The sequence below is a fragment of the Agelaius phoeniceus genome, chromosome 24 (assembly GCF_051311805.1).
Source record: "Agelaius phoeniceus isolate bAgePho1 chromosome 24, bAgePho1.hap1, whole genome shotgun sequence".
NCBI lineage: Eukaryota > Metazoa > Chordata > Aves > Passeriformes > Icteridae > Agelaius > Agelaius phoeniceus.
The window spans coordinates 7,196,643-7,218,438 of NC_135288.1; the positions used below are offsets into that span (position 1 = coordinate 7,196,643).

At 41.3% G+C, this 21,796-nt stretch overlaps 1 protein-coding gene across 11 annotated transcripts in view; it reads right to left on the minus strand.

Annotated features, from left to right (window-relative positions):
- The window catches only part of KIF1B (kinesin family member 1B), a 78,215-nt gene that overhangs the window by 49,435 nt on the left and 6,984 nt on the right, over positions 1 to 21,796 (minus strand). For 3 of the 11 annotated variants that reach the window (XM_077190113.1, XM_077190119.1, XM_054647950.2), the window contains exons 3-15: positions 9,919 to 9,995; positions 8,653 to 8,832; positions 8,235 to 8,300; positions 7,291 to 7,469; positions 6,510 to 6,621; positions 6,306 to 6,383; positions 6,083 to 6,148; positions 5,319 to 5,336; positions 5,080 to 5,155; positions 4,703 to 4,781; positions 4,268 to 4,410; positions 3,080 to 3,121; positions 491 to 702 (exon numbers count right to left, since the gene is read on the minus strand). In XM_077190113.1, the coding sequence (XP_077046228.1) occupies positions 491 to 702; positions 3,080 to 3,121; positions 4,268 to 4,410; positions 4,703 to 4,781; positions 5,080 to 5,155; positions 5,319 to 5,336; positions 6,083 to 6,148; positions 6,306 to 6,383; positions 6,510 to 6,621; positions 7,291 to 7,469; positions 8,235 to 8,300; positions 8,653 to 8,832; positions 9,919 to 9,995 (1,328 nt within the window). The remainder of the gene's footprint in view (positions 1 to 490; positions 703 to 3,079; positions 3,122 to 4,267; positions 4,411 to 4,702; positions 4,782 to 5,079; positions 5,156 to 5,318; positions 5,337 to 6,082; positions 6,149 to 6,305; positions 6,384 to 6,509; positions 6,622 to 7,290; positions 7,470 to 8,234; positions 8,301 to 8,652; positions 8,833 to 9,918; positions 9,996 to 21,796) is intronic. The other 8 variants (XM_077190121.1, XM_077190118.1, XM_077190123.1 and 5 more) reach the window with 5 other exon arrangements.

Genomic DNA, 21,796 nt, shown 5'->3' on the forward strand with positions numbered 1-21,796 from the left:
TCTGTGCAGCACTGGGACAAGGCTGCCTTTGTCTGGCCCAAACATGCTATTCTGTGCTTCACATTTTAATCTCTGGGGGCTGGGCGAAGACAACAGTGGCAGGATTATTCTTCCTCCTTTTTTTCAACTTTGGGGTAATTTGGTTTTCTGACAGCTGAGTGCATTTGCAAGTCAGACTTGGCTCACACTAGAGCTGACCAGGCCTCTAAGTCTACACTTATGATCAAATTTTCCATAACTACAACTGCATCAGATGACCCGTAAATAAGAATCAAGAATTTAATTTATAACTTAATTGTAGCTCCAGGCTGCAATTAAACCTAAATCATCTTAACAAGAAAGGCTGTGCATGAACCCAGTTTCCAGCCCACTGCAGTTAAGTGCCCTCTTTACAGTGCAAGTGGGTTTCACACAATTTCTGCAGACACAGGAGACATTTATGAAAAGAAATCCTCCCAGTCCATGACTCTTTAGCCTCCTTAACACCCACCTTCAAACGTTCAATGGCCTCTTCTCCTCCTGGTGTTGACATGATTCTTTCCTGTATACTGGACACAGATGTTAAGCCCACCTGACTACTGAGAGAGCAGGAGGATGGAGATGCAGTGAGGGACCCCATGGAGGCTGTGGAAAAATTGCCAGGACGTTGATTCTCGGAGGCTAGCAAGTATCTATGCTTATTGTTCTGAAAATCTTTCAGATCTGAGAGAGAGACACACAGACAGAGGGAAGGCAGGAAAATGGGAAAACAGGAAGGGGGGAGGAAGAGGAAAAAGGGAAGAAAGGAAGGAAGGAAATACCAGTGTAAGAGGAAAGCATTTAAGCAGCAACAAGGCAAGTTTTGTAATTTTTAGATGGCAGTTCTGAAACAAATCTTTTAATACTAGCAACAATAACATAATAACTCAACTCAGACCCTGAGGTTCACTAGGAAAGACTGCATCATAAACCTTTCTAAACAAAAACGATTGAAAAAATAAATTACACCTTGGCCAAAAGCAGCCATCCTGCTCCTCACTGAACACTGATTAACCTGAGCACCCTGAAGCTCAGAGCAGGACCAAACTGAGATCCTCATGAGATTAGTGCCATTTTGGGCTGAAGTCTGAGACACCAACCCCCTAAGCTCAGGAAAACATTCTCTTCCAGAGTCCTTTAATGTGAAATGATGATTCAGTAAATCTTTATCACAGCAGTGGTTCTGCTGCTCAAGCACCCAGACCACACGGACAATGAACTTCCTCTCCTTAAATTCTCACCAGAGAATGAATCACCTGTCAGTGCATGACAGGGACAAGAGAACATAAGCTCACAACAACATCATTATGGTGCTTCTTGACCTTCCTTATCTGCAGAAAAATGGAAATCTAACATATATGATCAGCAAAATATCTGATAAGGGTCTTACACTTCAGAAGGTGCTTCAAAGCTTTTTGGCTGTTAATTTAAATACGAAAGGTCTTTTAAAAACCTCCACAATTTAACAAGGTGGCTTTTGTAGTCTGAAAACCTGCAGGCCTGAAAATGCTGCCTTGAAAGCCAGAGAGTAAGAAAAGTTGCCTGAATGTTTTAAGAACAAATATACAAGGGAAATTAATATAAATTTAACTTGTCTTCTTGGATACATCTGTAAGCAATATCCTCAGAATAATCACACACCAAAAGAAAATCTTCTAACATGAAAATATCAGATAACTGAATAGCTCGGTTTTAATATTTTAAAATTTAATTTCAAAGACAAATCCTTTAAAATAAGTCACTTCATGAAAGAAACAGGTCAAATCAGACCCTGCAAGTTATAAACAGGGGCATCACACTTACAAAAGTGAGATGCTCCCCCAGACATTGCATAAATTTCCCTGTCCTCCTACATCTCCTCTACTCTTCCCCTGAACAATCCTGCCATTGTCAGCCTTATGCCCTGGTTCACTCCATGCTCAACCTGCTGTTTCAGCCTCCTGGAACTGATGACTGCCCCGAGTCAGTTTAAAAACCACCATCTGCAAATACAGGAGGCAGGGCTGGGAGTTTCACAGAAGAGAAGCAGGTTAAGGGAAGGGAATGCTGCCAGGATGAGGAAAGCAGGCATGACAGAGCAGGGATGAAGTCTCAAAAGGCCATGCACTCCTGAAGAGAAAGGAAGTGGCACTTGCACTAGCCCCACAGTGGCTGTGAGCGCAGAGAACCAGAACGTCAGGAGCATGCACGCCGCTGCCGCAGCCGCAGCTCTCACACCGTGACGTGCACACGCTGCAGGCAGCATCCCAATGTCACACAGGCCAGCAGGAGCCTTTACACCACCAGGAGCTTCAACGTGAGGAAATTTCAGACAGATCTCTATCAGCTGATATTGAGTGAGGGCCAAAAAGACTGACTGAAAGAGTTTCAAAAGCCTTCCAACCCCAAACTTACATGGAGGACATTTCCCTTGCAATAGACTACATGTATTCCCCTTCCTTAGGAGCAAACACCAAGGGAAATAAAATGTTCCTTGCTGACTTGTTTTAGCCCTATTAAGTTAATAAACTGCAACCAACTATATTTAACCTCAAAAAAAGAGACCTTCATCAGTATAAGATGTCTGGCTTCTTTCTTTTTTTTTTTTTTTTAGGATTATACAAAATACATTGCAGTGTCCAGGAGGAACTGGTAATACTTCATCTTGAATTCATCAACTGAAACATTTAAAGCAAATACTTCAAAGTGGAAAAAAGCTGCTAAAATGCCAGGAAGCCATGTGAGCAGGAACTGAGTAACTGGGGAAAGATTTGAGAGAAAGATTTTCTGGTTCAAATCTAAACTGTGTGCTGTCATGAAAACACAGTGCAGAACTACCACTCTCCCTTCTGTATTCTGCCAGAAAGTAACAATGAACATATGTTGCACTTTAAACTCTGCATTTTTTTTTTGTTGTGGACTCAATCTAAGAAGTGCTGGTGAGGCTGGTTTTCATGAACCTGCACTGCATTCCAGTGAGTGTTCTGTCTGGGATTTCCCTGTGAGAAATGCTGGCATGCAAAGCTCTGTTAAAAGCTGACCCAGAGAAAGCAGGTTAAAAAGAGAACCACACAATACACACATTTGACTCCACTTCCAGAGTATTCATCTCCCATTGGATCAACTGAAAGGAAGCAGGAGGGAAAATACAAGAAGGATCAAAACTGAAGGTTCACTAATGACATAGGAAGGGAAGAGAATCCTACTTGATGTTTAAAGAAACAAAACACAGTTCTCAGTAACACAGTTTTTTTTCAGTTTGGATTTATAACCAAAACCCACAGACTGTAACAAGCATGAAAAACTCTTGTATTTCATTGTCTTCTGGCCTCATTCTCTTGAAAACAAGCAAACAAAGAGGTAGATACATGTTTCATGTTGCATGTCTTTAGTAGTCTGTGACTTACTCAGGACTTCTGATTCACCAACAAAAAGGTCTGAAAAATCAGAAACTGGAGTAACACTTTATTATTTTTTTAGTCAAAGAAGCTTTTAATCCACTGGAATACATTCTGTGCTTTTATGGGCATTTCCTTCACTAGGAATTAAATCACTGTTCATATTATAGAAGAATGTAGCAGCTAAAATTTCAGTTCATTTGTCTTGTTTGGAATGAGGACAAGGAAATTGGGCACAAGTGTGTTCTGGTGCTTTAAGAGGTTGCTGGCAAAGCAAATCAGTACAACACAGCTCTGCCAACCTAACTCAAAATCTCCCAAAAGGATTCATTAGTTATTCACAAGCAGCTGTTGCATAGTTACTTCAGGATGACAAATGATTTGTCACTCAGGGCACTGTCTAACATTAGCCATTGTTTTCTTTTGTGAGCCAGGATGGCATTGAAGCCAGGTATCAACTAATAACCTTGACCCTCTGAGGAGGAAGGAAAGATGCCTTTTTGCCTCAGTATGAAACTAAGTTTCTGTGTCTCAGCTCTTTTATTGGCAGCCAGACAAAAAGCTCTCCATAACTCAGCAGAGCAACTCCTGAATGTGCAAGTTCTGTTACACAAAAGCATTTCTACAATATAGAAAAATTCAAACTCTGTATTTTTCCTCGAGTTTGAAGGTGGCTTGTGAATTCCACACACAAACCTAAGATGGTCATTTGAAGACAGAAAGGGCTGCCATCTCTGAAATCAGTTCAAAACTTAAATATCAGTACCTATATTTAAAGTCTGTGTTTTAAATCCTTTTCTCTCACTGGCTCAGGTGTCCCTCCTCTGCTAGAGGCCAAGCCCAGGACAGTAAGGTGTGTTTAATCCACTTACTGTCAATAATATCTCCCAGCCCTTGAGCACGCAGGAGGTCCTTGAGCCTTGTCACCTCCTCCTTCAGCTCCCGCACCAGCTTGGCGTTGGGATCCTCGTTGATAACAGCGTTGCATTTAATCTGCTTTGCACGATCAGCATATCTGCAGCCACACAGGACAATGAAACCTTACCACAAACATGGAACTGATTACAAACAACTTTTATGCAACACAGGAATGCAGCAGCACAGAAGACATTTCGCTTGCAGCTGGATGTCAGCAGAGGAGGCAATAAATCCCTGCTTCCTCTGTAGGGCAATTGAGTTTTTGTCAGTAGTAGAGTCCTCTTCCCCACAGATAAGCTCAGCTCACAATAAGCCAAAGGTTTAAAGGACAAAGTATGGCCTTTAGAGCAAACAGTTACCCATATCCATCCCACAGGAAGAGAAAGTACCTTAAAGTGCTCAGAGTTTCATCATAGTTTATGTCTGCTGGACTGAGAGCAGCGACCATTGCAGTTCTGGAGTTACCACCTGTAGTGAACAGGCAAGATTTAAGATGAACTACAGCACACACTCCAGGCACTACCTATCTACCAAATATCAATGCTTTCAATAAATTATAGAATTCAACTAAATTCTGCAGTATTAAGAAACATACAAAAACCACAGGAGAGAGTTATAGCATTAAGGTAAGGTGGAACTATGACAACTCAGATTTGGCTACTAAAGATATTTAGCCTTATACTCAATACAAATTTAAGTGAGTAAAAGCACTCAGGAAATTCAGTGATACTTTCTTTTCATACTGGCACAGACAAGTCAGCCATACCTAGATTTTCTCGAAGAAGCCACGTTAGTACAGAATCCCTGTAGGGTATAAAGTCTGTCTTCTTCTTCTTTTTGCTCTACAAAGAAACAACACAATATGAAAAATAGGAAGGATTTCCTGTGTAAGAAAGATGTGAACATCTTCCTGACATTTAAATTCTGTGTTATAACACAATTCCAAGCAGCAAACCTTACACTAGGCAAAGAAACCAACATCTACTCCTACACAGACCATCCTACCTTGCTGGTGCAGTTATCCTAAGTTGAAAGCATTAAGGAAAAAGGAAAAAGAAGAAGGATGAGCTTCTTAACAGAGATTTATACATTGTTTCCATGTCAGACAGTACTTCCTTTTCTTAAAAAGCCAAATTAATGGAATTAATAGCTTCAATTGAAAAAAAAAATCTAGAAAATACTTAAGCATATTCAACCTGTCCAAGGTGTTGACTCACTTTTAAAAGGAACAACAATCATTGATTTGTTTTGTTTCTTTGGGGTTTTTTTTAATAGCAGTTGAATACAAAAATAAAAGACAAAGTACTTTTCTAAACCCACAACATTTTGCTTGGATCAATATATGCTCACTTAAGACATTATTAAGTCTTGCCATTGCAAATCAAGTTATTGCACTGATGTTTCTATAAATTTTAACAACAAAGCTGCAGTTAAGTTTCTACAATTATTCTTTCAAATAAAAATAAAATTGCTGCACTGCACTGAAGGTCTAAAATCTTGCTATGTGAACAGGTCTTCTACATAAACACAGGCTTCTTTTGCAAGGCTTCTTCACAGTTAAACAAATCAGTGCTTCCATCTGTTGACAGCCTGTGTGACACCCACAGAATAGTATCAACTCTATTCATCTATCAAAATACACACAGCTAATAGGGCTGAGAATGCAAGGCCAAGAACAGCAAATGATTCTGCTGTACTCCACAGATTTTACTGTTTCCATTTGACCAGTTATGCAAAGGTTGTTGCAGGGAAGGAAACGCTCTACTTACCACTTCAGCCAATGCTGAAATAACTTTGCCCAGAGTTGTGAGAGACTTGTTTATATTTGCTCCTTCCTGAGAAAAGAGAAACCAGTATTACATAGTAATAAAAACTCTTCAACCATGAATCTCTTCAGATCTTCAGGTTTGAACTATTTCTCCCACAGTTATAACTTCTTATTTGTCCAGCAAGGACTCCTGCCATGCCCAATGCACCCTCCCAGCCCCGCACCTTTAGCCGGGTTCCTTTGGCCCCGGTGGAGTCAGCTCGCTCACTCCCAGCCAGATCCACGAGGCTGATCTTGCTGACCTGAAGACAGAAAGCACATGAACAGGAGAATGAGCTCTTGGTGAAGCAGAGCAAGGACACAACTACAAAGTCACTGCAGGGAAGATGGGTGAAAAACACTCAGAAAGGCGCTTATCTGTAACCCACCTTCTCTGTGGAAAGGTCAGTTTCTGTGTCATGTTTCTTCTGAGTAAAGACAATTGTAAACACAGCATGAGAGCGGCTGCTGGTTTCATTCATGTTGGTGGCTGCCACAGTCCTAAAATATGAACAGATAGGAGCATATTTTAAAAAGGACAATCACCTGCAGGGCTGAATGCAGCTGCAGAGGAATGAAAGCAAGAGGCTGCACAGGTGATGTGCTGCCCTGTAACCAAGACCCTGCCACACCTAGCATCATTCCCAAACCCTTTCATTTTTTCATTCCTGAATTACTCCCATCTTCATCACAGTTTAGACAGAGCTTTCTTAGTCTGGGTACTCAGTAGTCCATCTTACATGCAAACACCCAAGAACACTTGAGCAGCATTTATGTGAGTCCTTCTCACACATTGTTGAATGAAGCCAAGAGCTTGCATGGAAACAACTAATAATGAACCAGAAACTGAAGCTGGAATGCCAACTTTAGTCCTAACCACCTGAATTGAGAAAAGAGGAGACTATTCACATAAGCTTTTCAACTAGGATAGTGACAGAGTACATAGCAAAGGCAGAAGTAAATGCCAGATAATTATTTAGACTTTATCCCAAGTCCTTGCAATCTTTAAATGTCTACACATCGATTTGCAGGACTAGTTCAGCACACAAAGCAATTTCAGCTTTTAACAGCATTGATCAGTGCATATTTCAGTAATACTCACAAGAGGTTTTTTTTGAAGTGCTAATGCATAACACTGATAAGAATATATACCACACTCCCACCACTAACCTGGCTTTGTTCCCAGCATCCATGAGGTCTGCAATGTCTGTGTAAGATGTGACTGCTAGCTTGGACAGATCTTCCACGTAGGGTCCAAGGAGAGGATGCTCTCGCACCCGCAAATTCCCTTTGTTCTTCGGGTTCAACAAGTCTCTGACTCTCTCACAGTAAATCTCCATGTAGCTCACCTGAAAACAGAATTTTCACAGACAATTCAGTGTTTCTGAAGGTCTCCTCCACAGCATTTCAGACTGCCAGCAGTAGAAATTCCCCCAGCCCACCACAGGAAAGCTAAGGGTGTCTCAGGTCATTTAACAGCTTAAACACTAGCAAAGGCAAGAGTCAAAATTCTCCTACATCACACCTCTAATGTAAGCTGCATCCATGTATAGATCCTTCAACCATTTCAGAAAACCCTGGTGTGTAATGAAAAATTATACACTGGAGTCCACAATCACCTTAACAGCTTTAATATGACACAGCACAAGCATCAAACAAGACAGATGGTAAAAGGAGTCTGCTTCCAAGGAATGTCTCATGAACCACCAAAGCAAACTTAAGAAAGAAAAAAAAAGTTCATCTTTCTTGTCTGCAGAAGCAACTTTTGATTTTAAAAACCATGGCTATAGTATTTGACAACAAACATGCAGTCTTCCAGCTATTAATAAAATAAAACCATCTGTAAACCATCTTTAAATTTTTCAGCCCATCATTTTTTTCAGGATTACTACACAGGTAAAGGAACACTGGTTTTCCACTGAGGATAAAAAAGGAGTCACAGAAAGGTTTTTACACTTGTCTCAAAAGAGAAAAGACAAAAAGCCTTAAAAAATAAAATTAAAACCCCCAAACTAATCAGAAATAAGCATCTTAGTACATCATCAATAACCCAGCACCTAGGCTCAGTTTGATGTCCAGCTTACAGACATTCTTTGATCCCTCACCACACTCACCTCTACAGAATATGACATTTCCTCATTGCTGTTGTCATTGATTTTCTCAAACAGCTCTTCACATAGCTGGAAAGAAATTAAGCCCAAGTCAGAAATGAGTCTTTACTGAGAAGTAACAAGTAACTGTCAGGACATGTCATGGAAATGGCTTTAGAATGAGGGCAGTGAAAGAAAATTACCCTAATGCATCCACCACACACAGCCTCACTGGAAGATAATTCATCTCAGTCCTACATCACTATCAACCTTATTTTGTCCAGTATTTCAACAAGTGCTCCAGGTTTCACCAGTCTCATTATTCTGTACTGTAACATTAGCAGTAAGCTTCAGTTCTGTGAACTCTTACTGCAATACAGAACACAAGTGTGTGTCTGAAGGTGCCATAAAAACCAGATTCCCTTCCTGGGCCCGGTCCTACCTGGGGAATGATGCCTGCTTGGCTCTCCTCCTGCTTGCCCATCATGGTGTAGGATTTCCCAGCCCCAGTCTGCCCATAGGCAAAGATGCACACGTTGTAGCCCTCAAAGGCGTGCAGGAGCATCTCCTTCCCAATATCATTGTACACACGGCTCTGAGATGCAAAGCAGGGATCTTCAGGCTGGAAAGACACCAAAACAGCATCAATACAGACTTCCCTATCATTTGAGTAAGATTTCAAAAAGCAACTGGTTTTATCTTGGGGGTCAATCCCTTAGGAAGAGGCAAATTAGGCCATTTTTACACACAGGTTTTTCCCAAGGCAGAACAAGATGGAGAAGAACAACAATTACAATGTCACTGCATTGTTTGGGAGTGTATCTTATTCTTAATCTAGCATTCTCTTGCTTCCTGAAACGTTGTATTTTAACATTACCTGCTCCTGAAATCAGGACAAATTTAGCTGTGCTAACATTCTAACGTCGGGATCAAGATTTTATCAGACCTCTTCTGTTCCTTGATGCTGCTTATCTGCTAGTTTTCATGCATTCTGTTCATAATGTTCCTGTGACCGGGCTAAAATCAACTTTCATGGCTGCTCTGAAAAACTCAGTAAGAGAGGCGAGTATTTTATTGTGAAAACAGTCTCATTGACCAAAAATTGGCTCAGAAATATTAAATCTTATTTCACCATCTAAGTGACTAGAATTAATCTTAGAGAAATGCATTATCCCTTCTTTGTACATCTTTTAGAAAACAAGGCAGGGGAGGAGGAGGTGGCAGAACAACACAGTTCTGCTGGAGAACAATTACTGGAAGTCACTGAGAGCTTAGCACAGACTCACAGAAGGGTGGGGCACAGGAGCTGGATGAGAATTTATTGCTTTTGCAGCTATTGGAAACGTGGGTCACTGTGCTGCCTTTTCCAGATATGCCAACAAAACCCAGACCATGCATCCCCTTGAACTGTAAGGACTTGAGCAACTGTCATTTGTCCAAGAGGAAAAATGAATTACTGTGGCACATATGCATCCTTAAAATATTTAGAACAGAACATTGTTGGAGAATATTTTCAGTAATCTTTCAAATATGTACAAGTTGTTTTAGCTTTCTGCTCTCACCCAAACACAACATACAATGACAAGCTTTTAACCTGAATGTGGGTGAGAAAGACTGCAGAAACATCTGACAGGGGTTCATGGTCAGAAGAGAATGTTAAATCACACCAAACAACAACAAAACCAGGCTTTCCTGTAAAAGCACTCACCGATGTGTGGGACCAATAAGAGTAGTCAAAGCTGAAGGACTTTGGTGCTTCCTTGGGATTCTTTGGGTTGATAATACCTACAGGAATAAAATTCAAACTCTTAGCTAACTCGACACTTAGGAGCACAATTAATAAACTGGCTGCCCCACCCTCTGTGAATTGGAGTATTTATTCAAAGCTGCCACATGGCATACGAGTAGGAAGACTGCAGTAACAGACTCACTGCTTCCTAGTACTATTATTTCTGCAGGACTCATTTTAAATAAGACAAGAAAAAAATTCCTAGGAGAAATATGCTGTTGCTTAACAGAATTCTGTGCATTCCACACAATCAACAAAGGCTTTTCCAGACACCTTTAGGTTGGTGGGTTTAGTAATTCAGGGTTTTTTTCCTTCCCAGCAACAAAAGTGCTTGGTATAACCTTTGCCTGCAGGGGAGCAATATACAATGGATCCAGCTCCCATTGCAGTGGCACACACAATGCTGTAGTTTCTGTATTCCAAGGAGGGAAATTTATAAGCACAGCCCTTGCTGCAGAAGTGAATCTCTACTGCTTCCTTCTTTTCGATCCTACAGTGGTGGAAATACTTCAATATATTATTTCCAGCAGCTGTTCTCAACAGCTCTGTAATCTCTGTAAGTAGGACTGCATAAAAGCATAGTCCTGAGGGTATTAGATAAACCACCCTGGATTTACGCATCTGCCCCTGCACCTAAAGCAGCAATTTGCCCCTGGGAGTGAGACACTAACTGTGATGTGTGCAAATAAAGTCCACAAGGAAAGAAGCCATATAAAGGTGTCAGCAGTCTTCCTGGGGATGATTTACATCCTGATACCAGACATCCTAGAAAGAAGATGCTTTTTTCTCACATATTCTTCCAGTTAGTTTATGCTTTGGGAGATTGGGGCTTCTCTCTTTCCTTCTGTGATGAATAAAATTTCTATCAGCCACAGCTCTTACCATTTCAAACAAGAACTTAGCATCTTGTTTCACTGAAACCTCTGAAAATGTGGTTACAGAATCCCCATTAAAATCAAATCATTCCTCTACCAGATGCTGTGCCCCTGAGCAGGGCTGTTGTCCAAAAGGCCAGTGTGGAGAAAAGATCCCAGTCTGGATTGCAAATAGCAACAGTTGCTACTCTGCTTCTCCTGGCCAACTCCGTTTCACTTGGATGCACCTTGTGCTGACATTCTTGCCTTAAAAAACCTGACAGACATGCAAAGCCAATGAATTATATGCACCAGCACAGTATCAAATTGCCAAAAAATGCTTGTGGCTTTGGATAGCAACGCGGGCATCAACACAGAACAAACTGTAACCCAAGCAATCATCCATGGCTTTAGCCTCCCCTTGCTGGCTCTGCCTGAACAGCAGTACAGCTCCGCTCTCCCTATTCCACCCGTCCTGAAGAGAACAAAAAACAAAGACAAACCCCAGAGACAACTCCCTGCTCCAAACTGAAATTAGTTCTCTCCTTGCAGGGCATTCCACACTGCCACAACTCAACAACTTCTCATTTAAAAATTTCATATCAAAGCTCCAAAAGATAAGGGAGATGTAATGCCTTGTATCTGGAAGTCCCTACCCAAAAAAGCAGCACAAATAATAGAATCTCCACTTTAGTGTCTGAAAAGGCACTACAAACTTGCCATTAGTTCCCCTTTCTTGCTCCAGCCTAAATTTGATCCATCACATTGGAGAAAAGTAAAGTTCAGGCTCTGTGATTTATGCAAGTCATTCCATTCAGCTCCACTCTTTTCTCTTTTTAAACCACTGTTGTTATTATTATTGTTGTTTTCTTAGACAGACTTTCCTCAGCCCTTTACACTGACTTCCATGTCCAGCTCACTACTTTGAAAATCACTTTTTAGGATGCATGCTTTTGCAAAGCGTATCTTGAGAAGTGTATCAGGAAAAGGAGTTTAATGTGCAAGACAGCAGCTCTGTCAGAGGTTGGGAATGCAGCTGCCTGGCCAAAACCTTCCACTGCAGCAGGAAAGGGTCACAGAAAACCTCCCAGCTGCCAGGAGCTCTGCGTGCTGCCCCTCGCCCCGGGATCCAGCCACAGCCTCTGCACAAAGCCTGAAGTCTGGCCATCCCTATTTCTGTTCCTTGCACACAGGCTACATCCTTCATGTTCACAATTCCCAGCCTACAAATGAATCCAGCAGAGCTGACTGGCTGAGAAAATCGAAGATTACAATCTCCACAGATTTCAGCTGGACTGAAACCCTCCTCATTGGGGGCACGGATCACCAGGTGGGTGCTGCCAGCACTAATGATGTCTGATGTAGTCTAGGTTTAAAAGCAGTGATCAGGCAGGCAATGATGTGATTAAAACACCTGGAAGATGATGAGACAGCAAAGAAACCAGGAATTCAAACGGAAATAACTGACTTCACTTGAAGTTAGCTATTGCACCAGGCATCATCTTCAGGGGTACAAGAAAACCCAAGAAATCTAGCTACTTATAAAGCAGTTAATGAACATTTCTGAAGAAATTAAATACCTTCTTCTAGTACAGGTAAGCTAAAAGTTCATGTGCCAAATTGGGAAAAAAAGAAATGGGGATGCATAAATTAGACTGAGTTGGCAACACTAATTTTATGTACCCTGTTTCTCAACCTGCTGTATTTTGCACTGACCACAGAAACAAATACAATTAAAACAGAAAGAGCTCTGTTCTCAGTGTCTCCAATATCCACAAGAATACCAACAGCTTTTCAGTTACTTTGTTTGGTTTTGAAACCATGCAAGGCCAAGATGAATTATCTTAGTGAATCATGAACTAGGTCGTCATCTATCTCCTCTCCCCACAGCAGCCTCACCACACAGTCCACACTCTAATGGTTTAATTACAGAGCCTCAGGAAATGAGAAAGGCAATAAGGCAGACGATCACAGCAGGAACGCATTAATAGTCTTTTTATCTTACAGAATAAATTTGTTTATCTGCTATTTCAAAGGTCCAATGTGGCAATTAACTCTTGTGTTTGCAAACTGACACTGCTGCTTTGTGCTGCAGCTGTAATTACCAGCAGCACGGCACCGGAGCGGCTCGGAACGCTGCAGTTGGCCACTTTCTGAGGAAATCCCTTCCCTCTTTCAGGCCCCTTGCTGCACCAAGAGCCAATTGATTAGGTCATGGGCTATCTTCTAGCGTTCCACAAGCTCAGCTTTCTGCACCAGAGAGACACGGGAAGGGACAGTTCACAGAAGCACCGTCTGCCACACCCCTGCTACTGAAACAGGGCACGCCTGGAGCCCCGAGGTGAGAAGGATGGAACAAGCTGAGGATAATATTTCTCTGCTGCAATGAGTGCCTGAAACTTCTTCTGGGATACCACACTGGGGGTTAATGCCCATCATTTACCTTTGGGAAGGCCAAAAAACAGGCAAGAGAATGTTCATGGGATTAAAATATTTTCTACAAATCATTGGTTTGGTTGAGAGAGATAAATGCCCATATTATTACTTTTATTTATTTGAATAATGAATTTCTGGAAATTTTGAATAATAAGCTTCTCCTTAATAGATCTGTTTTCTACCTTTGTACACAAATAAAGTAATTACACGTCATAAATTGAGATAAATAACTCTGTGTGAACACGGCTCTGCAGCAGAACCCACGTGAAGCAGCTGATTCAGTACCCACCACCATGCCCACCTAGAGACACAGCCTGCATTTTAAAGTCTCCCCTTACAGCTGTGCAGTGAGCCAAGCTGAGCTGCTTCACACCATGCAAAGTTCCTCTCAGCAGGAGTAATTCACATATTCTCTGGAGCTCAAGCAATTTAAACAATTCTTTGTGGCTGCTTAGCTGTTTAAGTTTGGTGGACTTTTTGATACCTGTAACTACAAACATTTTCTATCTCACTGACCAAAAGGTAAAGAAACACACAGTTTTAAAAGAAATTTCTTCACACCAAATAATCTCTTTTTTTTTAATATTATATAAGACCCAGATATTGATTTGGCCTTGTACAGGACAAGTACAAAGTAGGAGCAGTACAGAGGAAGAAAAGGAGAAAGCAGGAGCACAATAAATGAAAGAATTATACTTTCAGATGTGCTCTGCCAACAGTAACAGACCAGTCTCCACAAAACATTTGGATTTTAGCATACCCTTACTTAAACAAGCAACTTCATCTTTTGGCATTTTTATTTCCACAGTCCATCCCACTTGTTCCTTAATTAACATTTTATATACCATCCACCATCTGCTTTATCAGCTAGCACAAAAATAACATATACTTTCAACCTTTCAAATCTATGAGCTCAAATTCATCCCTAGTTTTTTAGCAAACACTGTAGCAATACTTGAAAGACCACTATTGAAATAGTACCCATATATTTCATAGTATGTATTATATTGCTTTCCTATTGTCATTTTGGACATCCAAATATTTTGCCTTATAATCCAGTTTTCATTTCTGAAGCTGAAATTCAAAAAGCACAGGTCAAATATGCACTTTGTTTTACAATCATAACCAGAGCGTGGAGCACAGCTGAGAGCTGATGCAAAGTTAAAATCTTCTAAGGTATTTTCAACTGGAAGCAGCATTCTGTCTTCTCACTCCTTTCTGAACACACACAAACAATTCCCACTTCGAGCCTCCATTTCTGGACTTACACTTCCAGTCTCCTTTAAAACCAATCAAGTAAACAGACAGTGGGAAGCCTACAAAGGGGAGGAAAAAAATCCACAAAAGCAAGGAAACTTAGCCAAGATCAGCCCCCTCATTCCATTCCCATCTACTCAGTCACATAAATATTTTTGCAGGCACAAAGAATGACTAGAAGTGCTTCTTAACCTCTCCAAACTCATATCAGATTATGACACTGAATTTGCAGTCCAAGCCTGCTCTGCTCTCATCCCAGTCAGTGCTGCCCCTCAGCATGTCACAAATTCTCAGATTAGAAATTATCTGCAGTTCAGTATCTGGGGATATCCAGCACACACAGCTCCTTCTAATGAGCTCCTGGAACAGGGAGACAGAGTGCAGAGCACTCGAGAGGCAAGAGCTGAAATGATTCTCGTGCCCTCCCTGCACTTAAAGTCGCATCAGAGGCGATTGCCCGGCTCTGCCTGTGCCAGAGCCCAGAGCCCAGAGCCCAGGGCCCAGAGCCCAGAGCCCAGAGCCCAGGGCCACCTTGCAGGGCTCAGTGCCAGCAGCTGTGCCATGCATGGCATTAGTCACCGTGCCATGCATGGCATTAGTCACCCATGCATGGCATTAGTCACCCATGCATGGCATTAGCCCCCGTGGGTGCTCCAGAGCTGCCTGCCTGCAGCCTGCCCTTCAGATAAACACCAGCAGCCAGAATTAACCTGTGCTTCATCCTGGGATTAGCTGGGACACAGGCTGTGCTAGCAAGGGGCGTGAAGGGACAGACACACTGAGGGTTTTTAAAAACAAACAGTTCCTAATCTGAAATGAAACCCAATTATGACGAAAGTCGAGTATGGAACTGGAAAAACCGACCTTCCCAGATCTGTGCAACACAGCCTGCTTTGTTGGTAACATCTGCCGTGCCCATATTGCTACCATAACAGGCAATGCTGAGGGCACAAAACCTCTTTCATTTCTACATAGGAAATAAGATTAGGTTTCTTCTCACCAAGAGAGGCTTCACACCAGCCTCAACAATTCTCCCTGTGGCAGCATTATTCTAGCTCAAGCTCACATTCCTACCAAATGCCACCACTCAGAGATAACACCTAGCAAGAAAAGCAGAGTCTTCACTTCTGCTCTCCTTAATCATTAGTAAAGGAATAGGCAGACATTTTCAAAAATCATTCTGGTCTCAACAGAACTTTGGGAGGGGCAACTTATGGAAGAAAAATACAAAATAATTTCTATGCCTTCTTCTAACTCTATTTGGACCAATATAAGTAGTAGTTTTATTATGTTTGAATAAACAATTTATCCATTTTATTAATGAAAAAAATCTGGGGCTTTCAGAATTGATTCCACAAGACCAAATTAACATTAAATACAGAGTCTCTTAAAAAACATGGGTCTGGAAAATATATCTGTACCATCTGTAGACTAGAATGACAACAATGGGAACATGTTCCTTACAGAGAGCAGGGTGGAGCAGGCATTCTTTATTTGCTGGAACGTGAATAACACCACAAAGACACGTTTAATACAGGCTTCTTTCCTAGGCAAACGCTGCAATCAGATCTATGGCCATAATGCTTTTATAAGACAGACTTTCAGGGCTGTTATTATAAGAGATAAATGAAGGGAAATGGACACTTCCAGCTCATGGAGCAGTGCTTGCTTTTCAAAGCATTGTTTGCATTTTTCAAATCATTAAAAGGGAAGGAAACCAAGTAGAAGCTAAGAACAGCTCATTTGGAATTCAACCGGATTCTCTCCCCACTGTGGAATTTCAGCCCTGCACTGGGAGAAAGGTTGGCTGGGGGAGGGAGTGAGGCTCAGCAGCACCGGGGCAAGGCCAGCGCTGCTCACAGAAGCTGCTGGAAAGCCGCTCTCATCCTCAGCTGCTCTTACAGATCCAGAGCTATAAATACAGCTCTCCAGCTGGTGTTCTTGGAGAACACACGCAGCAGCAGGGGCCAGCCGAAGCAGACTGCTCTCCCTGCCTCAGAAGCTGGCCCAGAACCATTCCCGAACTTGCACTGACAATGGATTACCTGGGAGTGTCCGAGGGCACAGGCAGCGGGTCAGGGCTGTGTGAGGGGCTGGGGCAGAGCTCCAGCTCAATTCTGGGCTCAAGTTTCTGCCTCAAGGCAGGTAAAACAGTATCTCCCTTCACCTTCTCTGACTTGACACCGCCAAGAGCCACGGGCCTCTCCTAAGACCATTTTGACCTTCAGACACATGCCAGCAACACACTGAGAACACCACAGAGCACTGGAATCTTGGGCAGCCAGGTCTTAAGGATTTCAGCTTAAGTCAGTTTGGTCAGTTCTTAACAGTGGATGTCTCTGGAAGAATTTGTGTAGTGAATGAAAATATCCAATTCTTAAAGTATTTCCTATTAACAATTTACATTCTCTTTACTTCTACTTGCATACTAAAATGTGGCAGTTTATTTAAGCATTTGATAAAAAGAGTCCCCTCTGGAGGCCTAGTTCTGTGTCAGTGAGCACTAATTCTGAAGGGGAAGCATTCCACATGGAGAATCACCACTGACAGAAACTCCTGAGGGTTTATTAGTAATACCCCTCTGCTATGGTTCCATAGCACCTTCATAACATAATGTAGTCTAACTGCATTTAACATCAGCTGGAACACCCTAGTCATCATCCCACAGTCTCACTCCAGAACCAGCATTTGCATCTCTAGCATTTAAAGATGATTAAATGTTCATCTTCCCCCAGCTCCCCAAAGTCATCCTCTGAATTTTTTTAACAGTGCAAAATTAACACTTCAAACTATTTTTATTCAATCATGAGAAAGGCTTTAGAAGGAAAATCAAGCACCAAAAAAATCCACATTTTTATTTCTTCTCCAAAGAAATATTCCAGGCTTGTAGCAAAACATATGAGCTGTCAGTACTGCAGGGCATTCAGAGACAGTGACTAAGACAGACTTGTGGACACAGAAATCCCTAATGCCACAAAACACAGAGAACTCTAATGCTCATGTTGGTAAGAGGACAGCGATCAGAGGGTTTGGGTAACCCCTGCTTTGTGACCTCTTTGACTTGTCTTGCAAACCTCAACCACAAGAGCATTCAGGCCTGCTCCATGGGACACCGTTGATCTCCCCATAAACAGCCTGTTTTGATAACACACCCTCATGAATGCAGGGCAGGAGTTTCATATTGACAAGCATTCATTGAGCTTGCACCACTAACAAGGACTTACAGACCAGAAAAATCAGGGAAGGGGTGAAGTGACATTCCTGCAATGCTGTTTATTTGCCCAAGACAACCTCATCGTGCAAGATACCAGTAAAAAACACTAGAAACGTTTAGGGGAAAAAACCAACCAAACACACCAAGAACACCAAGCTGTGTGCTTAAAGAACCAATGCTTTTTGGCAGGCACGAGGCATCAGAAAGGCAATATGCTTATTTTTTGAGATACCTAAAATTATTATTTTCATAAGACAGATTGCGAGTCAAAAGTATATCAATAAAAAAGACAGCTGAATTATTGATGAGGTTACCTTATTCTATGAACCTTTCAATAGTTTTGACTTTTGTATTACATTTCAAGTACTACTAATGTAGGCAAACATGCAATAAATCAAAAGCCTTTTAAGTTCAGTCCTGCTTTCCCACCCATTTTTAATTTGCCCCAGAACAACTGCATAAAGCAGCACACATCTTAAAAGGAAAAAAAAAAGGAAAGAAAAAACCAAAACAAAGGAGAAATTAAAATTAGATGTTTCTGTATTTGGTTTTCTGGGTTGGTTTTTTTTTTTTTTTAATTTAAACACTTAAGTCTACGTCTGAAGTTTATACACCTTAGGGAGAAAAAAAACCCCCAAAGAACAAAACAACATTAGAAGAAATACACTTTTTTTCCCTACAACCTCTCCAAATTAACTCCAGAATGTCTTACCAAGGTTTTCTGATGCCAAGGATGCCTGGATGAGAAGCTGACAGCCATATGTCCACAGCAGCAGATGGGATTATTGTCACTGGCAGATGGGACCACTCCACCAGGCCTATTTTTATTAAACATCCAATACCTTCAGCAGCCACAAAGAACCTGCCACCATTACTGAACACAGAGACCATTGCTGAGCTAAAGTCCCCACAGGTCCTTGTCAGTGCTGGTGGGAGGATCCAGGTGCACTCAGCCCTTCCAAGCAAACCTGGCCTGTGCAGGTGCACCCTTCCACTGGTGTCCTTACACAATAATCACAGATGTGCTTTGAGAACTTGGTTTGCTCTGTAACTTGCGATGCCAAACCCTATTTTCATTCATCTAGTGCACAATTAATTGCAACAGACATATTCCAAGTAGGGTACTTCCTTACTTCCTTACTTCCTTGTTTTATTTGTTTCATGTTTTACACACATATTTAGATTTTTAAAAGAAAAAGCCTGCTGGGCTCTTTGCTAGTGATTAGTATCTAAATGCTGTCTTGTGGCTTGAATCTCTGCTTCAATTTCATTTGTTTTTATTTATGCATTATTTACAAGCATTTACAGGCCAGATTATCAAATCACTTCCACCAAAAAAAAAATGCAAAACAAACCAACCAACCAACCAAAAAACCATAACAAAACAAAAAATCCCTCAAACAAACAAGAGCTAAACCAGAAAAAGCACAATGCTCAGGGAGTCTTTAGGCACAAACAGCTGCTTTTTTCAGCTCAATAACCCAAGGCAGCAGCTGCCAACGTTGTTTATATTTGTTACCTTTGAAAAGCCCTACAAGAATGAGCACAAGAACTACTGACACACAAAACCCCCTTAGATCTATAGCTCAGCTTTCATGTATTACACTGCAGAATCTTTTTCCCACTCACTACAAAAACAGTCATAAATTAACTGGACAGGAATAAGTAATTAATACTTTGTGGGCAAGATGCATTGGTGTGAACCTTTCTGAAAAAATACTGGAAAAAGCAGGAATTAAAGACAAAACGTATTCAGTCAAGATATGCAGAAAACCATGATCTATACTTTAATTATTAATTTCAAAAAGCCACTTGTGAGTTTGGACATGATAAGCCACCCATTCAGTAATTGAAAGAATATACTCTTCAGAACAGAACTCCAAATGAAAGCATCCTTTCAGCCCACTGAATTCACTTGCTTAGCAGGTGCTTTTGAAAACAAAGTTTATGTTTCTTAGGATGATTTCTAAGTTATAATAATTATTTATAAAGAAGGCCTTTTCTGAAATTAATCCCACTCAGTTACTGGTTTGATGGAGTTTTTTAATTCCTAATTGGATGGTGACATTACCCCTTCTTTGGAAAGTATTCTGCATTCCCAAGTTGACATAAACAGCAGAATTTTACAGCTCCTGCCCTGTCCTGTCTCTAAGATTCCTCCATTACCTTCTCCTCCCCTACCCCCCATTCTCCTGTGTCCACTGAAGAGCTCCTGGCAGCACCATTCCAATGGATCCCCTGTGCACACAGACGTGACCCGAGCAGCCCTGGCCTTGTGCCAGCTTCCAGCCCCTTAATGCACTCAGCACTCGTGACTCCAGCCCAACTGCACAATCTCAGTTCTGAAATGTGTATTTAAGACAAAGACTGACGATTTAAGTGCAAAATGCATAACAGCAGAACAGAAAAAAAAAAGACAAAAAATATGTTCAAGTACTGATTTCAAAATTTCCATATTTTGCATCCTTCCAGAAGAAAAACACAAGTCCCAATTACTCACAGTAAGTGTCCTTAACATTATGGGTTAAAGGTCTTCATACAAATTCTCTTTTTCTGAGATTAAGACATACCTAGAACTGTATTCAGCTGCATTGTCATTTTTAAACAGTGAAAAATGATAAAAACAGACCCACTATGGATCGTGATTAAAGGTCTGGATCTCCTAGGAGGGAATGGCACTAAGGCCAGATAGGACAAGGAGTAAATTCTGCAGGAGTGCACAAGCAAATGATGTTGTTTTGCTTCTAAGGCAAAGAACTGTGTAACAAAATTGAGCATAAGCTTTCTAACCCAGAGGGATGTTTTGCTTTGCTGGCAAGCACCCTGTGAATGACAGGCAATCCCCAAACCATAAACAGCCAAATTCACACAAGAACTGTCCAACAAAAGCAGCATGGCAGGCAACAACCCTGGTGGCATTCTGACTTCAAGAAACTACTTCATTATGTATGTAAAAAAACCTCCTTTTTCACACATTCATCTAAAATTATTTATTTATAAAATACACCAGTCATACTCTTTATTATCTGTGTCTTTGTACAGTTTCCCTTAACACAATCCTGAGCACTTGGCCTCAGTTTCACTGTAATGCAGGAGTCTCTGCCAATACATTTACAAAACTCAGACTTGGACAAAGTTTAAACGCAGGAACCACAAAGGATTTGCAGAATAGCTTGGTCAATCAATACATTCAGAATTAAAGTTCAAGTAACTGTCAAAATCCCTTCTTAGCTATCAGACTTCACAGTGTCTCATCAAGCCGGTGTCAGGACAGCCCATTAGGCTTTAATTCCAAGATAAGGGAACTTTAACTGCCTTGGAGGCTTAAAATAGTCACTACTCAAGTGTATCACCATCCTCTCAGGTTTGCCTGCTGTCAACTTGATCAGTGCACAAGTGAAAAAATAACCTTCTCAGAGGCAAGATATCTAGACCTTGATCACCTCACTGGCACATCTGAAAGTGTGAAGCAGGAACTCCTTGGTCTAGAATTACTACTAAATTCCCTTTATTTTCAAATTACTGCATCAGATATGAGCCTCAGATGCACTAATTTCACTTCATGTGCTCAGCTTTTAGTCGGCAAGTTCAGACCTTAATAATGAGGAGTTCAATAATGTAACTGTGGGGCTGCAAACATCTGAGCATCATGAAAATGAAAGAATCTTTGGCAGGACAGCAGTTGTGCCCCCCAGATCTAACACATAACCCAAAAGCACACCAGCTGAAGAGTTTCAGATGGAAGTTGTGTGTGCTGGACATCTTGGTTAGGAAGATTCTTTGGAGAGAAGATTTCTGCTGATTTTTTCCCCCACCAAACAATGCCTTATTCATATCCTTTATTATACAATCCTCTTCAGTTCAAACTGCTCCTCTGTCCACTGCTCTAAGAGGGAAATACAGGGAAAAATATCCCACAGAATGTAACAATGTTCAACTACAGCAACTGATGATTCCTTCCCAGTCTGTGATGTCCCAATGACTTAAACCCGACCATCTGTCACACACCAGCCTGATCAGAGCCACAGCACTCAAA